Source organism: Pseudonaja textilis, chromosome 3 (assembly GCF_049901715.1).
Source record: "Pseudonaja textilis isolate UNSWEBS1 chromosome 3, rPseTex1.2, whole genome shotgun sequence".
NCBI classification, from domain to species: Eukaryota; Metazoa; Chordata; class Lepidosauria; order Squamata; family Elapidae; genus Pseudonaja; species Pseudonaja textilis.
In genome coordinates, this window is record NC_141992.1 from 96,292,848 (window position 1) to 96,310,478 (window position 17,631).

The 17,631-nt window shown below is 38.7% G+C and overlaps 1 protein-coding gene and 1 long non-coding RNA gene across 2 annotated transcripts in view; one reads left to right on the plus strand and one right to left on the minus strand.

The window, feature by feature from the left end:
• Positions 1 to 5,462, minus strand: part of LAMC1 (laminin subunit gamma 1) — a 156,947-nt gene extending 151,485 nt beyond the window's left edge. Inside the window, exon 1 of the mRNA XM_026703271.2 lies at positions 5,087 to 5,462. Coding sequence (XP_026559056.1) covers positions 5,087 to 5,462 — 376 coding nt within the window. The remainder of the gene's footprint in view (positions 1 to 5,086) is intronic.
• Positions 5,175 to 11,683, plus strand: LOC148126220 (uncharacterized). The gene is made up of 2 exons (XR_015742998.1): positions 5,175 to 6,009; positions 8,482 to 11,683. It is a non-coding gene; the product is annotated as an uncharacterized LOC148126220 (long non-coding RNA).
• The last annotated feature ends 5,948 nt before the right edge of the window (positions 11,684 to 17,631 follow it).

Genomic DNA, 17,631 nt, shown 5'->3' on the forward strand with positions numbered 1-17,631 from the left:
ACACAACAATTCTAACAATTCCCAGCCAACACATCAGTAATTATAAGCTGTACAAACAAAAGCTGTGCAGCTATCTGCAACTATATTCATGGTCTCAACTGCATTATTAATATAACTGAAATTTTAAAAATGGAATTGTATGTACTTCAAACCAGTGCTTCACTCCTTTCTTCTGCATGCATTTTAATTACCTGCAGAGCACTTGAAGAGATTACAGGTAGTCCTTGATTTATGATCACAATTGGGACCAGAAGTTGTTACTAAGCAATTACAGCCATTAAATGAGTTATCACATGACTGAGTCTAATTTTACAACATTTTTTTGCTGTGGCCATTATGTGAATCATGCAGCTGTTTAGGAAATCTGGCTTCTCCCACTGACATTGCTTGACAGAAGCCAGCTGGGAAGGTTGCAAAAGGCGTTCTCATGATCCAGGGATGCTGCAACTATCCTAAATACATCCAAGCACCACAGTTGCAATCATGTGACCATGGGGATGTTGCAATGAATCGGTTACAAGTCACTCTTTTCAGTATTGCCATAACGTTGAACAGTTGCAAAACAAATAGTTTTTAAGTCTAGGACTACCTATATAAGAAGATCTCTAGGTTGTGAACTAGACTTTCCGATCCACAAGAAAGCAACAGCAAACCACTATCATATGGTTGCCAAGAAAACTTCTATGTGAATATTCTTGGGGGGGGGGTTCCTTATCAATAGTCCTAGCTTAGTGACAACAACTGGGAATGGCAACTTGGTTGCTAAGTGGCACAGCTGCTAAGTGTCAAATCATCACCAATTTCCTCTTTTCTTATTTCTTCTCTTTTAATTCTGCTTGTCATAAGTTGGCTGCAAAGTCCACAAGTGGCGACCATATGACTGCAGGAAACTGCAACATTCATAAATGTGAGAACTGCAAAGCTACTTTTACACTGTGTAACTTGAAGCTGTTGTTAAAGGCAATCAAGTCAGTAAGCGAGGAATATCTGTACCCCCTTCACTAAGAGCCAGTTTGGTATAGCAGTTAAAGCATTAAGCTAGCAACCAAGCCACTGTGAGTTCAAGTCCTGCCTTATGTACAAATCTAGCTGGCTGATCTTTGGCCAGTCACTTTCTTCAACCCTAGGAAGCAGGCAATGGCAAACAACTTGAAGTCTTGCCAAGAAAACTGCAGAAACTTATGCAGACCACCAACACTGATTCAAAGGTACAAGAAAAAAAACTATTATCTTTTAATTAAAACTCATTAGAGCATTTCTAACTCATGTATTCATTTTATATTGATGGACAAATTCAGAAATATGTTAAGTAGCATTCCAGAGTACATTTCTTTAGGTGTCTGCAAATTTTGTGAGTCAGAAATAACCAATTCTCTCTTAATATTAGAAACGTTTTAGTAATATTGACATTTTAAACAAGTTTTACAATTAACCCAATGCCATCGTTAAACCTGCCCTGAGAAATGGCAACAAAGCAGAAAATAATTTTTAATATAGTCAAATGAATAAGTCACTTTTCCATTCCCCACCGCCCTATTTACCATCCAGATAACAGAAACTCAAACATCCTCCTTCAAAACGTGAAATACATGCAGGCAAAATTCAGGGTAATTGCTAAATGAACAATTGTTCTGTTTTGTTTCTTTCTTCTGGTCATAATATTTTGAATAAAGTCCCTCCAAGAACACTTACTGCACACAGGTGTGCAAACATTGAAATGTTTGCAGTCAGGAAGTGTCAAAAGCATCCTTCCGAAATGATTACTTTGTCGTTAAAAAAAATATATTCATTTTTTAAAGCCTACATTCAAGACTTCAAAATCTTTCTCCACCACACACATTGTTCAAAGCAAATCCAAGAAAGGGTAAATCCAGAATGGAATAAACTGCTAAGATATTGCCTCAACAATTTATTATTTCTTTCAGACAACTCATTTCCTTTGTATTTTGCCTACGATGGGATAAACTGTAGAACTGCTTTGTTACCTATTTTAAATTCCATTTGTGTGCCACAAAGCTACGATTTAACCTTTGAGACAGAACACTGCTTTGAAGTATTTAGTCTATCCAGATGTACAAAGGTGACATAGAAGTGTTCCCCTCCACCAATTTCCCTAAAGCAACAACTCTTTGTGTGGTGATTGTTTTAACTTTTCTACATTTATGTTGCTGCCTCGAGTCAATCTTTAACCTGAAAAATCTCCCCTTACCCCAAATTATCTTCCCAAGGAAGACAGATTTGTAAAACTGTACAAGTAACCATCCAGTATTTTCAAGAAAGCAGAAAGGAATTAGGTTAAGGGACAGGGAATAGCAAGGAATGATGGCGGAAGAGTTAAGAAAAGGAAATTGAGTCCTTGTACAGGAAAATGAAGAATGCGTGTACAACCAGCACAGGAAATGAGAAAAGGAGGAAACTGCCACTTTATAAAAGATACAGGAAAATAAATAAATCTGCCTTCAGACAAAAGTGCTTAGGACTGATGGGAAAGAAACTGTTAGTTAGAAATAATAAATGAGAGGGCAAAAGCTAAAGTAGTTTGTGTAGTTAGGGGAATCCACAATGTCAAAGTTTAGCAACTAAGGTCCAGCTAGCTACATATGGATACAGAACCGCAAAAGAAATCTTGCCAATTGTTTGTCTTTTAGCCAGAGAAAGATGCAAGACTAGTGAGGCCCATTAATGCCTCCCTTCCCGAAGTGAAAGAAAAGACCACAAGTTTCAGAAAGGAATTGATAAAATGACAGAGGGTTAGAGTTCAGAAGGACTATAATGATACACAGCGAGAGTCCCCAGGCAAAAATCGATGGGACACCTGCCTGGCTAGACGTCAGATGTCAGCTTATTTATTTTCAGAATCTTTTAATTAAAATCAATTAAATCCAATATACGCAGAGGACGCCAGGTTGGGAGAGTTCACAGAATTAAATTAAATTCATTAGGATTAGCAGAAGGGAGCACCAATGAAATCACAGAACAGTGGGTCTAACAATAGGTGCTGAATTACTAGTGCTGACTGTCCATGAAATTCACTGGCTAAGGACAAATCGGTAACCAGGTTCAGGTATCATACTCAGCAAAGTGTAGCTTTATTTTTAGCATATTCCACCAAACTGTGATTTAACAAACAATAGTTTGCTAAACATTTGTGTAGACAGAGGTTCCCTGAGGATGGGCTCCAGCGCGAATCCGAAAGCTCAAAAGACTCTGGTCTGGGTGACCAACCCAGATTGGATCTTGGAAGCCATAGTTTAGCTAAATTGTAAACCAAGCTCTGTCTAAGTCCATCCTTCTTTGCAGTTATAAGGATATGATGGGAAAGTTCTTGTGCATGCATTTGACCATGAATCCAGTGGAGAAAGAGTGGGACATCAATATGAATAATAGGGAAGCATCACGGTGTGCCCAACATGCCATCTCAAATGCCAGTGAAGCTCATTTTCAAGTTTCAAGCAAACTTTCTCAATCTGGTATCCCTCATACTTCTGAATCTCAACTGCTTTTTCCTAGCTAGGGTAATGTACTGGAATGCACAAGGCTGGAGAAGACTTAGATGAACAAACAGCAATAATGGAAATTACACTCTAATGCTCATATTAAAGTATAGTAAAGAATGCTCATATTCATGCCTTTAAAAAAACACCTACAAATGGCTTATGACAAGTAACTATTACTTGTGGTACTCCTTCAAATTATATAATTGCTCCCATTCTGAAAGGTATCCAGCAGTTGTGCTTTTCCATAGGTTCCCTCTGCTACTGCCCAAGGCATGGAAATCTAGCAACTTAAAAGTATATTAATTATAAACTATATAATTAGTATGTAAACTATAGCTACTGACTTATACCTGGTAGTTTTCCAGATCTGGCAGTGAACACAATGGCTATTTGCACTACTAATTGCCACCAATGGACAAAACAAGTGAAAGTATATGCCTCTCTTGGGTGTGGCTGCTATTTCAGTACACTTGGATGTCTCTAATTTGTAAAATGAAGTTTCTTTGTCTTCTACACACCTTGTTTTAGTAAGCAACAACCAAGCACAGACTTTCCTTCCATCACCCTTTCGTAAAAAAAAAAAAAAATCCATAAAGAAATCAAGAAAGATGCTGTGCAGACATTCACTCAACAGATGTAATTCGAAAAGTATGCCAAACAACTTCTACACACAATGCACCCAGAGCCCTTATTTTGTGGAAATTCATTTTTTACAGCTGTACTGGGAAAAGCAGAGACACCCCCTCTCCAAAATTAAGATATTTTGGCAGGCTACTGAAAAGAAATAATGTACATGGTTAGAAGAAACTGCCAATTGTGCTATTTGACTCTCTTTCCCACAATATTACTCTGGGCAAGGTGCAGTACAGAGATCCTGCATTTATTCTTTTTTTTCCACTTCATGCTTAAAATCCCATCACAACTTCCTGGTGGCTCAGATATCAAGAAGCAACGGAAGCCGCTCCCCCAAGTCACCCTAAGTTACAAATGGGATCTAAACTATAAATCAGTTAAGAGAGTGGGAGCAGAAAGTCATTTCATTTCCTGTTCCACTGAAAAAAAGAAATCCACCACATCGCAGATCAAAGAGGAAACTATCTTCCAACATCTGCTTACTAAAATCCTTCATAAAACTTCAACAGAGTTCATACAGGATGATCGCTGTTCAGAGGCCTAACCCTTCCCAAATTCCTGCCCAGAAGATGCTACAGAATCCAAGAGTCGAGACATCAAAAAAGAAAGAAAGAAAGAGAGACAGAGAAAGAAAGAAAGAGAGACAGAGAAGAGAGAAAGAAAGAAAGAGAGAGAAAGAAAGAAAGAGAGAAAGAAAGAGAAAGAGAGAGAGAGAAAGAGAGAGAGAGAAAGAGAAAGAGAGAAAGCAAGAGAGAGAGAAAGAAAGAAAGAGACAGAAAGAAAGAAAGAAAGAAAGAAAGAAAGAAAGAAAGAAAGAAAGAAAGAAAGAAAAGGATACCGATGCCTTGCCGACCTTGGTAGCCTGCAATGCGGCAGCTACATTGGCTGGATCAGGAGAAGGGCTCCTCCGAGAGCCTCTAGTCTACCCCGACCCCCACCCGGCGGGTGCCACTCACCGAGATGGAGAGTCAGATTAATGGTGTTGGGGTACTGGACGCCGGCCAGCATGGTCTGGCTCTGCCACCAGGTGGTGTCGGCCTGGTTGTTGTAGTCGGTGAGGAAGGCAGCGCCGTGCTGCAGGTGAGGCTGGGAGGCGTCGCACAGGTGGCAGGACTTGGTGACCCCGGTGACGCCGGTCTGCACGCAGTATTCCTCGGCCGGGCTGCCGCACGTGTTGGTGGCCACCACAGTGGCGTTAAAAGCAGCGTTGACGAACTCGGGCATGCAGCGTTGGGGTCGCCCGCTCTGCTCATCCGCGCACTCGTCCATGGCGCCGCCGCACGGCCCGATCAGCAGCAGCAAGAGCAGCCCAAGGTTCAAGCGGACGTCCATCCCCGCGGTTTTCCCTTCCTTCTCCCAGAAGCCCGCAAAAGCGGCTCGCCTGCCCGCCTGCCCGCCCGCCTGCCCGCCTGCCCGGCCCTTGCTCTCCGCTGTCTCCCGAGGAAAGAGGGGCCCGGCTCGCTCTGCAGCAGCGCTCACATCCACCGAGCCTGCATAGAAAGCTCGTAGCGCCCACACACACACACATACACACGCACGCAGCCTCCCTCCGCTCTCTTGGCTAAAGGGTGGGGGCACCGCGTTGCACGCTGGGATACGCAGCCCTCCAGCAGAGGCGGAGGGTGAGAGGGGAGGCGAAGCTTGGGGGGCGGGGGGGGGGGAAAGAAAGGGCTTGACCGGGATCCTTCCAGGCGCGGCCTCATCCCACACCCCCGCCGCCGCCGCCGCCGCCTCTTGGAATGTCCTGAATGGGGAAGGATTCCCGCGTGGGAACTTTTTGCCAAAGAGAGGGGGGGAAAAAAACAAGAGCCCGCAAGGGGAAGAAAGGAAGAGAGAGCAGCAAAGCCTTCAATTTCCTGCCCTTTCCGCGCCAGGCCAGGTTAATTAATTAATTAATTGGTCGATTTATTTTATTATTTATTGCTTTATTTTTACTGTAGTATTTTTATTTATTTATTTATTTATTCTAAGCGAAGCCCAAATTGTGGGAAGCGCTGCAAAGAGCAGCGGGCGACTTGGGTCCCGGCCCCCCCGCGCTGCAGGAAAGTAACTTCTTGCCTTCCTTGCGCGTTTTTACGCGGAAGGAAATCCTGCAGAATCCCGGGAAACTTGATTTCCAAGTAAGGAAAAGAGCAGCGGTTGAAGTTTGTGGTCTAACTTAGGAAGTACAGGACGGGACGGGACGGGTTCAAGTCGCCGCTGCGTTTGCAAACCCCCGCCGGCTCTGATTTCTCAACTGTACGTTGGTTTTATAAACGGCTTTACTAAAAATAAATAAATAGTTGGACGTCTCGGCGGGCGAAGAGAGATACACAACCGCTCTCTGGGAAGATGTGAACTTATTTATTTATTTTTATTTGTCAATTGCTTACATACAAGATAATAGGTATAAGTAAAAACATAGTTATGAATACATGGATACATATAAGGAAAATTATATATATGTATGTATGTATGTATATGTATGTATAAAAGAAACAATAGGACAGGGATACGCACATTAAGACTTGGCGGAAGTTAAAGCAGAAAAATCCTTTTGATTAAATTTGCTCTCTGAGCATTAATAGTCACAACAAGATTTCCAGTGTTTATTCGGATATGAGTTGATTTGACTTCAATCCCATGTCCCTCAAGTCTATCTACATTTAGCCGGTCTCTGTTAGATAGGAACAGGCTCTTGATTACCTAGCACAAATAAATAAAGCATGAGTACATAGTCGCCAATCTTTTCATGCTTGCATTCAGATTTGAAGGTGAAACAGCCAATAGTTGAATCACACTCTAAGTATCTTGGCTGAGTACAGTAATTTAATCATGCTTTCTTAAATGTGAAAGTCATCCTATTGGGGAAAAAACTGAGATAAATCAGTAGTACTCTAAAAACATTTCAAATCATTCATAATTCAGTCATTTGGAGAAATACTCAGGTGACAAAAGTTCCTATGACATGATCTGCCATTTATTCAAACATACACACAACGGTACATCTTTTAAAACGCATGTTCTTACATTTCAATCTTTTGAGATGTAAATGCTCAAGCTATTTTACATGCATATTAAAAGTACACAGTTTATTAGATTTTTAACTCACTTTTATTACTTTATAAGTAGCTCAAATTAGCAAAGATATCTAACAGCCCTCCTATTTTCCCCACAACAACCCTGTGAGGTGGGCTGGGCTGAGAGAGAAAGGTTAGGTTTCATGCCTAAAGCCGGATTAGAACTCACAGTCTCCCGGTTTCTACCCTGTTTCTCCAACAATACGGCCTCCCCCAATAGCAAGTCCCAGCATGTTTTATAGGCATGAAATGAAATTAAGCCCCTCCCCCCAAATTAAGGCCTATATTAAAGCATGCAAAATGGGGGGAATGGTGGGGGGGGGCTTGTCATTAGGAAGTACTTTTGTTGCACACTCAGATATGGTGCTGCCTGCGTTGACCCCAATACGAAGTGCCCCACCAACGCCGAGGTCAACATCCAAGCCGTCGCCGCCCACCCGAAGATGCAAGGGGGGGGAATTAAGTCACCCCCGAAAAGATGGCCTTTTTTTCGGGGCTCAAAAAAAAAGAAGACCCGGCCTTATTATATGAGAAACACGGTAGCCTGATGTCTTAACCGCCATGCCAAACTAGCTCTGATTTGATATAAAGTTTCAAGAGATTTGAAGGTTCTGGGATCACAGTTAATTATTGTGATACTAAAGTGATTATAGCATATAATATAGGTTTTTGGTGTGGTTGATTAAAACCCCCTTCTGGATCATATAGCTATGCATTCATTGCTGTCAAGTTTGTGTCCTTTGTTTTCTGTCATTTTATTTTTAAAATTATTGTTCCATATGTGTTTAACTGTGAATCTCCAAATCACTGGAGTCAGGCAGCATAAACATTTAATTAATAAATAACCCATATGGCCAGATACATTTTGTATTTACATACATTTTGGATATCGCTTATGTACCACTATTCCAATATTTTAAGACGAATCTGAAGATCTTGTCCCAAATAGCCAACTATTTTTATTTCAACACAGGAGAAAGGAAACAAAGGAAGAAAAGAATAGTCTGGCTAATCATGAGTTAAAATGAACACATGTAATTACCTGCAGTTGTGCTTATATTTACAGTAGTTAGGGAAAACCTTAAATTCAGTTTCATACTTCATATGCAACAATTCAAACTGTAAGTCAACGTTGACTTTTCCCGTGCTTTAAACCTAAAAGGGTACCTATCAATTATTTTAAGTGAACCAAAGTGATCACGGAACTGTAGTTCCTTCTGATTCTGTAGTAGGTATGATTTGATGATATGTATTCTTCCAAGTGGAATTAGTGACAGATTTTATTTTCCTAGGGTCCAAGATCACTGCAGATGGGGACTACAGCCAAGAAATTAAAAGACGCTTGCTGGGAGGAAAGCTATGGCAAATCTAGACAGCATACTAAAAAAACAGAGACATCACCCTGCCAACAAAAGTGTGTATAGTCAAGGCTATGGTATAGTCAAGGCTATGCAATGTACGGCTGTGAAAGTTGGACAATAAGGAAGGCTGAGTGCCAAAGAATTGAGGCCTTTGAACTGTGGTGCTGGAGAAGAGTCCCTTGGATTGCAAAGTGATCAAACGAGTCAGTCCTACAGATCATCAACCCTGACTGCTCTTTAGAAGGCCAGATCCTGATGATGAAACTCTAAAAAACTTTGGCCACCTAATGAGAAGGAAGGACTCTTCACTGGAGAAGAGCCTAATGCTGGGAATGATTGAGGGCAAAAGAAGAAGGGGACAACAGAGAATGAGGTGGCTGGGTGGAGTCACTGAAGCAATCGGCATGAACTTAAATGGACTCTGGAGGATGGTAGTGGACAGGAAGGCCTGGAGGAACATTGTCCATGGGGGTCACGATGGGTCGGACATGACTTTGCAAGTAACAACAACATTCTTCCAAGCATTCACCAGTCACATAAGCACTTCTTCTGTTTCAATGAGCCTTTTCAACAGGAGAGAACATTTATGGGGAACATTACATATAATGATTTAACCCAGGGCCATTTTAAAAATGATAACCAATTATTTAAGAATTATACAATCAAGATTTGACAACATAATTTCGAATAGGTAAAATGAGGATCCAGATTACTAGCGGCAATAGGCTGACTCCGTATAGGTAGTCTTTGATTTACAACAGTTCATTTAGCGACCATTCAAAGTTTACAACAGCATTGAAAAAAGTGCTGTATTATTGTTTTTCGCACTTAAGACCATTGCGGCATCCCCATGGTCATGCGATCAAAATTCAGATGCTTAGCAACTGACTCATATTTCTGACCGGTTACAGAGTACATGATCACCTTTTGTGATCCTCTGACAAGCAAAGTCAATGGGGAAGCCAGATTCACCAAACAACCCATAGGACTAACTTAATAAATTCGATAATTTGAATTGGCAATTCATGATACAGCAAATTTATAATATGAATTTAAGAACAAAATTTGAGCACATAACAACAATATATTCCAATCAGAAGGCAAATATTGTTTTATAGTGAATGGTGAAATTACCCAGAGCTTATTTCTAAGAAAAGGAGTTAGACAAGACTGCCCACTGTCTCTTCTGCTTTTTATATTATCACTCAAGACCCTCCTTAGACGAAATAGGCAAAATTCGAAAATAAAAGGATTAAAAGTCAAAAAAGAATATAGATTACAAGCTTTCACGGACGATATGGTCTTTGTTACTGAAGATCCAATAGAAACAGGAAAGGAGCTAATTAACGAATTAAAAAGATACGGGGAAATAGCAGGTCTGAAAATTAATAGAAAACGAAACTCTTGTCTAAAAACTTAACGAAATTACAACAAATAGAAGTAGAATAACTACAAACAATAAAGAAAATTAAATATCTAGGTATATGGCTGACCATGCAATGTAAAACTATAAAGGAGAATAATTATGAAAAATTATTACAACAAACAAAAAAAGATTTGGAATTATGGGCTAAATTGCAATTATCTTTACTAGAAAGAGTAGCAGCTATTAAAATATCAATCTTACCCAAATTTTTATATTTATTTCAAACGATCCCTATTGGACTAGAGAAATCTTTTTTTAATGAACTTAATAAAATTACACTGAAATTTATTTAGCTAAGCAAAAAACCTAGAATAAAGATAAAATCATTACAGGATGTAAAAAGCAGAGGAGGATTGGGTCTTCTGAATTGGGAGTTATATTATAATGCAACAGCATTAACCTGGACGAAGGATTGGATCAATTTAACGAATAAAAGAATACTAAGTCTAGTAGGCCATGACCTACAAAGAAGATGGCACACCTTTTTGTGGGAAACAGGAATGAAGAAACAACAGTATTTTCATAGACACCTAATTAGAGACACCCTGTTACAAAATTGGACTAAAATCAAGAAGAAACACTATATGAAGATACCAATTTGGTTATCTACGATGGAAGCTACGATCCATCCAAACAATTTAGACTTAGCTAAGATGATAAAATATAAAGATGTACTAGATACAAAGGAAATTTGAAATCAATGCAAGATCTACAAAAACAAGGGATACATATTGACTGGTGGGCATTTCTTCAGCTACAAAATAGATTTAAAAAAGATATTAAAGACTTTGGAATATATTTAAGACCACAACAATTAGATAAAATACTAATAGGCCCAGATAAAAAAAAATTACAAAAATTTATAAGTACCTGCTGGAGGTGGAATTAAAGAAAGAGATTGTAAAAGGATGTATGATAGCCTGAGCCCAAAATATAGGGCATGATATAAATTTGACAGAATGGGAAAGCATGTGGACTTGAAATTATAAGTTAACAAAATCAGCCGCATACAAAGAACGTGTACAAGATGTTTTACAGGTGGTATTTGCCTCCTTCGAGATTAGCGAAGATGTATCCTAACATGAATCTGACATGCTGGAAGTGCAAGAAGAAAGGTACATTTTACCATATGTGGTGGTCTTGTCCAGAGACCGAAAAATATTGGCTAAAAATGAAAAAAATAGTTGCAAGAGATTACTAAAACACAAAAAGAAGTAGAACCGAAATTATTTTTATTGGGGATATTTAAGAAAAAATACAGGAGAAATATAAAATATATAATATTACATATTCTGATGGCAGCTAGAATTGCTTTGGTCCAATGCTGGAAACACCCATCTATACCTTCAGATGAATTGGTTATTCAAAAAATAATGACGTGCTGAGATGGACAAACTAACGATGTTAAAAGTGAAAGAGGAGACTGAATACTATAAAATTTGGGGAAAATGGTATGAGTGGATCAAACAAAGATCATTAAAAGATTGATGAATTAAGGATAAACAATACATAAGTTAAATGTTTATAGTCGTATAGATTGTATATATTTGTAAACAACGCACAAAATAGCAGCATAAGAAAATTGCCACAGTTTGTTGAATTATTGAATTGTCGAATTTAAGAGATTTTTACTTTTTACTTGTTCTATTTATTTTTGTCTTTTTTTAAAGCTATAAAAGATCAATAAAGTCTATTTTTCAAAAGAAAGCTTTAAAGAGTGTTGTAAAACACTATGAAGCATTATATAAGTCTAAGTGCTATTAATCAACATATATTAAAAAGTCAGAGAAAAATGAAGCGCATTTATACTACAAGTTGAATTCCTAAAAAAAAAAATATTTGAAAGTCTGCATCCTTGCCTATTTATGGAGAGGGGAAGGAAACTAATTCTAATGTTCATAAACAATATGGGAGGAACTTATTCTGCAAAACAAAATGGTTTAGGCTGATTTGCTAAAGATGCCTAAAAATCCTAGGCCAGAAGAAAATACACATTTCCACCCACCTCCCCAAAAAACTATGACAAAAACAATAGGGCAAATCCTAATTATGTAGGTTCAACTTCCATTTTCTTAAGCTGCATTTCCAAGTTAAAGAATTGGAGAATGCGTGGCTCTTGAGCAAGATATATAAAAAGTCTAGAGGGCATTTTGAAATAAGCAGCAACAAGCAGCAACAATTACGCTAGTCCTTTAGCAAACAGGACATTTACAGGAAACTGATAAAGGTAGAATTTAGTGATACGATCTTGTTTTGTGATCTTATTTAGAGTGTGACTAGGTTGGTTACTATTAAGTTCAACCAATACAAACATACACACAATAGATATTCTTGATATGGAAACTAAACCTTTGATGATTCCAGGCATTATAAGTCAAGCTTCCCAACTGCATTCCAGATTCTTGATCATAGTGAAGTGTGAAGTGTGATAAGGTGTTATCTGATATTTAGGCATTAATTGCATTTATGACAGGTTATTTTTAATGTTTTCTTATTGTTGCACTGCCTCCGGCAGCTTTTCACACACAAAATTCTTAGTTGTTTTTTAAAGCAATCAATAATAGATATTGCTGCTGATATTATCAACCTATAAACATAAGCAGCCAAATGATAGGACATTTCCCTTTCTCTTGTTTCTGTTTAATTTATCCTAGATCAAATCTGATCTAAATGATAATATTGTCATCTCTGTAGTAGATTGGTCCTGCCAGACAGGGCTAAGGACTAGTTCTGATTTATTGTTCCTAAGTCAGAGACAGTTATCACCATGGAATCTCCATAGCTCTTTTAAGATTCAGGAATGCAAACAAAGATTGAATTAGCTGTTGTGCAAGATCTCTGTTTGCTTTTTAAGGAAGACAGGACTAGGTAGGGAAGGCAAGCTGATTTCTATATACTGATTTACTGTAGAACTGAGGTACAAACTGATGGAGAATGGAATGAAATTCAGTTTGTGCATTGTTTTTTAGTTTTCATTATACAACAACCATCATACAGTGTATTAATGGAATGACAGATTTACTAGTTGTAACCCAAAATAAACATTTCAGAATATGATGCTTAAAAATATATATTTTTTTTACAAGTTTATGTTTTAACATCAGCCTGAAAATGGTTTAGCTAATTGTAACTACAAGGAATTTTATTTTTTTATACAACAAACATTTATTGGTTTTTTTGTGTCATAAATATGGAAAGTGGTGTCCCACTGTTGCTGTTGCTTTAATATGCTTTAATATTATTAAACATGCAAGACATTTGATCCATAGAGGAGATTGTAATTATTTTCATAAATAGGGGATGCAAATCAGACAGCAGAGATGTAACAAATGGACTCATTGCTGTCCATTACCTGCAAGATCTTTGCTCACACTCTCCTGAATAGACTTGTCACTGTGTCACAAAGAAACTTTGCAGAGATGCACTGTGACTTTCAGTCAGAATGAAATATAGCAGACATGCTGTTTGCTCTTAGGCAAGTCGAGGAGAAGTGAATTGAACAGAGCAAGACTTTTTACTCTGTCTTCATTGACCCAACAAAGGTATTTGACATTGTAAACAGGGAGGGTCTCTGGATCATCCTGAGACATTATAGATGCTCGAGGAAATTCACAAAGTTGTTTTAGCTACTCCACAATGGAATGACAAGTCAGGTTCTTTACAATGAATGATATATCACCTGCATTTGCCATTTCCAGTGGTGCAAAAAATGGTTTCCTATTCAATCTGTTCTCATTTGCATGTTGTCACAAGCTGTCCAGGGTCTGAATGTAGAGTGTACATCAGGTGCCAACTGAGGAACTTTTGATGACTCTCTTTTTGATCTTTGCTACTTGAACACCTGGGCGAAATGCCTACATACAGTCATTCAAGAAACCTGATGAGTGTGCACTCCTGGTGCACAAAGAACGTGACTTACAATAAATGCAGAACAAATTCTCAGATGCTGCTATGCTTTTCAGCTTGACTATCAGGCTGAACAAGTCTGAAGTACTTTACCAGCCAAATACCAAGTCCATAGAACCAACAATCACTATTGATAACACCCAGCTGACAAATGCAAAAGCTTCAAATACTTGGGAAGCACCATCTTCTTGAGCAATGTGCTTTTGGACAAAGACACTGATTCCAGGATCAGCAAGGCCAGCCAGACACTGAGACAGCTGCATACTAGAGTGCTCAGTCAACACAACATCCATATCTTCTCAAAGCTGAAAGTCTACAGGGGCCGTGGTTATCCCTTCACCCCTATATGGATGTGAGTCTTGGCTCTTGTCCCAAAAGCACATCAAACAATTGAAGAAATTCCAGGTGCACACACACTGCTCCATCCTATGTCTCCAATCTGGAGATCTTGGATGGTGCAGAGTCCACCAGCATGAAGCCCTTGATCAAAGCCCAGCCAACATGAACGGAGCATATAATCAGAATGGATGATTGCTGTAAGCCTTGCCACTTGCTCTCTATTGACCAATCAAGCACCACAAAGACGCTGTAAAAGAAACCCTATACCACTGTGACATCCAGCCAAGAGAACTAGAAGCTGCTGCTACTGCTGATTATACTGCCAATTCTCTGCTACTACTGACAGAACACACTGATGAGCCCTGCAATATGAACTCTACACTGACTTTGAAAACAGATAGAAAACATTAGGGACATCACAGAATAGCACCCACAGTTATTACAACAATGGATTTCCAGTGCTCCCATTGTGCTAGATTCTGCACTTCCAGAATGGGATGGCAAAGCCACAAGTTGCACAACAGTGTGTCCTCTTCAAATAAGAACAATAATTAAATATCTATGACATCACCTTCTTTAGTCTCATGGCAGGAGATGTAAGAATTAAAGGCAAGAATTAAAACATTCATGGTTTGCTACAACATGGTACAACATATTTATTATTTACAACAATGTAAATAATAAAACATCCATAGTACGCATATAAAACAATTTTGTTCAAAATATGATAAATCAGGATTAGTGACGTGAACCCAGCCACTATCTATGAATAGCAGTAACTATAGTTACAGTATCTACTATGCTAAGCCCTTACATGGGTTGTTCATTTTGGCTTAATTTGAATGTGAATCTAACCAGTTATGGTTTGTTCAATAAAACACAGTTAAGCAATTATTTTTCCTGTGCATATATCCAGCCAGAATGCTTTTGTGTACATAATTTATCATTCACATTTTGACCAGGTCAAGAGAGGTAACTGATGTTAACATCAGTCACCCATTCAGCAAGAAAAAAAATGTAGCAAGCCCTGGGTTTTTATGTAGCACAACAGTGCCCCCAAAGGTTTTGATAATTCAACCTTGTGTTGAGAAACCTGCATGGATGGAATTACTACATTCTGTTTTTTCCATTTCTTAATCTAATAATCCTAGAAGAAAAGTTTCTGGTTTCCATTGTAAATCTCTTTTTAAAATGGTCTGAATTACATAGATCAGGGGTGTCAAACTCATGTCGTCACGGCATCGTCACGTGACATATCGGGATTTTTTTCTGCTTCGCTAAACTGGGCATGGCCATGGCCAGCGCATGATGCATCTGGTCCATGGGCCGGGAGTTTGACAGCCCTGACATAGATAGAATTAGTCTTTGGTTTACTCTCAAATTCCATCTGCGATGCAATCTTTTTCTACAACAGTGAAGGTAATAAAAACTAATTTATAACTACAATTCTCTATAGGGAATTTAGAAAACTGAATTTAATCACTAAAAATAGTATTCTAATTTGTTGTCCTAAGTCAATGATGTCAGAGAAGACCATAGTTGGATTGGGCAAAGCAACAGTTGGGCTTCCTGAGGAGACTAAATTTCACCTATCTTGTACATTCTATAAAGGTGAGGAGAGTGCTAAAAAAATAGGTTTAGCAGGTTTAACAGGTGATTTTCATCTAGTTGTACTTTTGGCAATAATCTAAATGTGTACTGGAACTCAAGATCTTATTTAAGGGTGTAGTGTACTTATTTCAGCTAGTCTTTCAGCTTCCCTTTTCAATTATGGCACAAACAGGTCCAAGTAATCATTTTTATATAAGAGGCACAGAAGATGGACAAAGGAGGAGGAGAAAAGAGTGATGTGGGAAGGAGGGTCTCCAAAGTTCCTCTAAATTTTTCCTCCATTTCTGTGACTTGTCATTTGGGCCAGTTCTCAACATGGGTCTTGTGTTGTTGAAGACGAGGCATAGAATGAAGCGGGGGAGGGGGGTGTCTCCCAATGATTTTTCCTTCAGAAGAATACTACAAGCCATGTACAGAAATTAGCTTAACTGGCGCAGATGCAGATTCTGCAATGTCTTAGTTGGGTAACTTGACAGAAAATTAAATTCATTCTAGTTTTCTGATTTGAGGTACATGTAAGCCAAGTAACTGGATCACTGCAAGAAACCTGATGCATGCTTATAGTTTCATCTGTAACCATAAGAAACTGCAAATGTAGATAATAATTTCAAGTGATGAACCAAATTTTACCAGATGCTTGTATTCATCAGGGGAAGCCAAAGAGTGGCAATATTCTATATTTATCTTTAGCATTGCTATTTTTAAGATAGCAATAGCACTTAGACTTATATACCACTTTACAGTGCTTTACAGCCCTCTCTAAGTGATTTACAGAGTCAGCATATTGCCCCCAAAATCAGGGTCCTAGTTTTACTGATCTTGGAAGGATGGAAGGCTGAGTCAGCCTTGAGCCTGGTAAGACTCGAACTGCCAAACTGCTGGCAACCTGCAGTCAGCAGAATTAGCTACAGTACTACATTCTAACCACTGCACCACTATGGCTTAGATGAACCAAGGAGCAAATTATGTGACAAATTTAAGCTCCACAACCTGAGAACTGAAAGCTAAAATTCAAAATTCAAAAAAAAAATCCTGCAGGGCAGGTGGACATTTTTCTGTTTGTAATACAGCCATCTACAATATAAAGTCTAAAAGATGCAAAGGAGAAGATGTACTCTGGCCAAGAAAATAATAATGTGGTTAATACGTCCTATTAACATAAAATATGCTTCATTTTGCCTGAATTACGCTTTATAATATAGTAACCACTTATCTAGGGGATTCAGATTTTCGTGATTTATCTCTACAATATCCCAAAATTGTAGAAAATGCCACTGTATATTGATTACTATTCAGGGCCTCCACTGTAAGGGACAATTAAACAGCCTATAATTCTGATGCATTTTCAAATTACCAGTAAAAGGGGGGAAACAGGACACTATATTAGCTGCAATTACAATATACATACTCAGTAAGCCAACTGTATATATCTCTCCCCAGGTGACCTCCCACTAATGTCTCAGGCTGAGACCCCTCTCACCTGTCTCCCACTACAAGCAGGGGTCCTCACTTCCTCATCTCAACTCTGAGGGAGGCGTCATCAACTTAATGTCACAGGTGGACCTTGTGCAATTGCAACTTTCTACTTCTGATAAAATCTGCCAAGGATCCTGTGGTTAGTCAACAATCAGGGCTGTAGAATGGCTCAGTAGTATAGGATGGAAGTAAAGCTGCTCCCCGTCCAAACTAAGCCATGATCCCCACCTGCCTGCATTGCTAAGTCTTATAAAATAAACCAATTAAAGAATGTCATTTCTTGACCTATATTGATGGATATGAGTCTTCAACTTCCGAATATT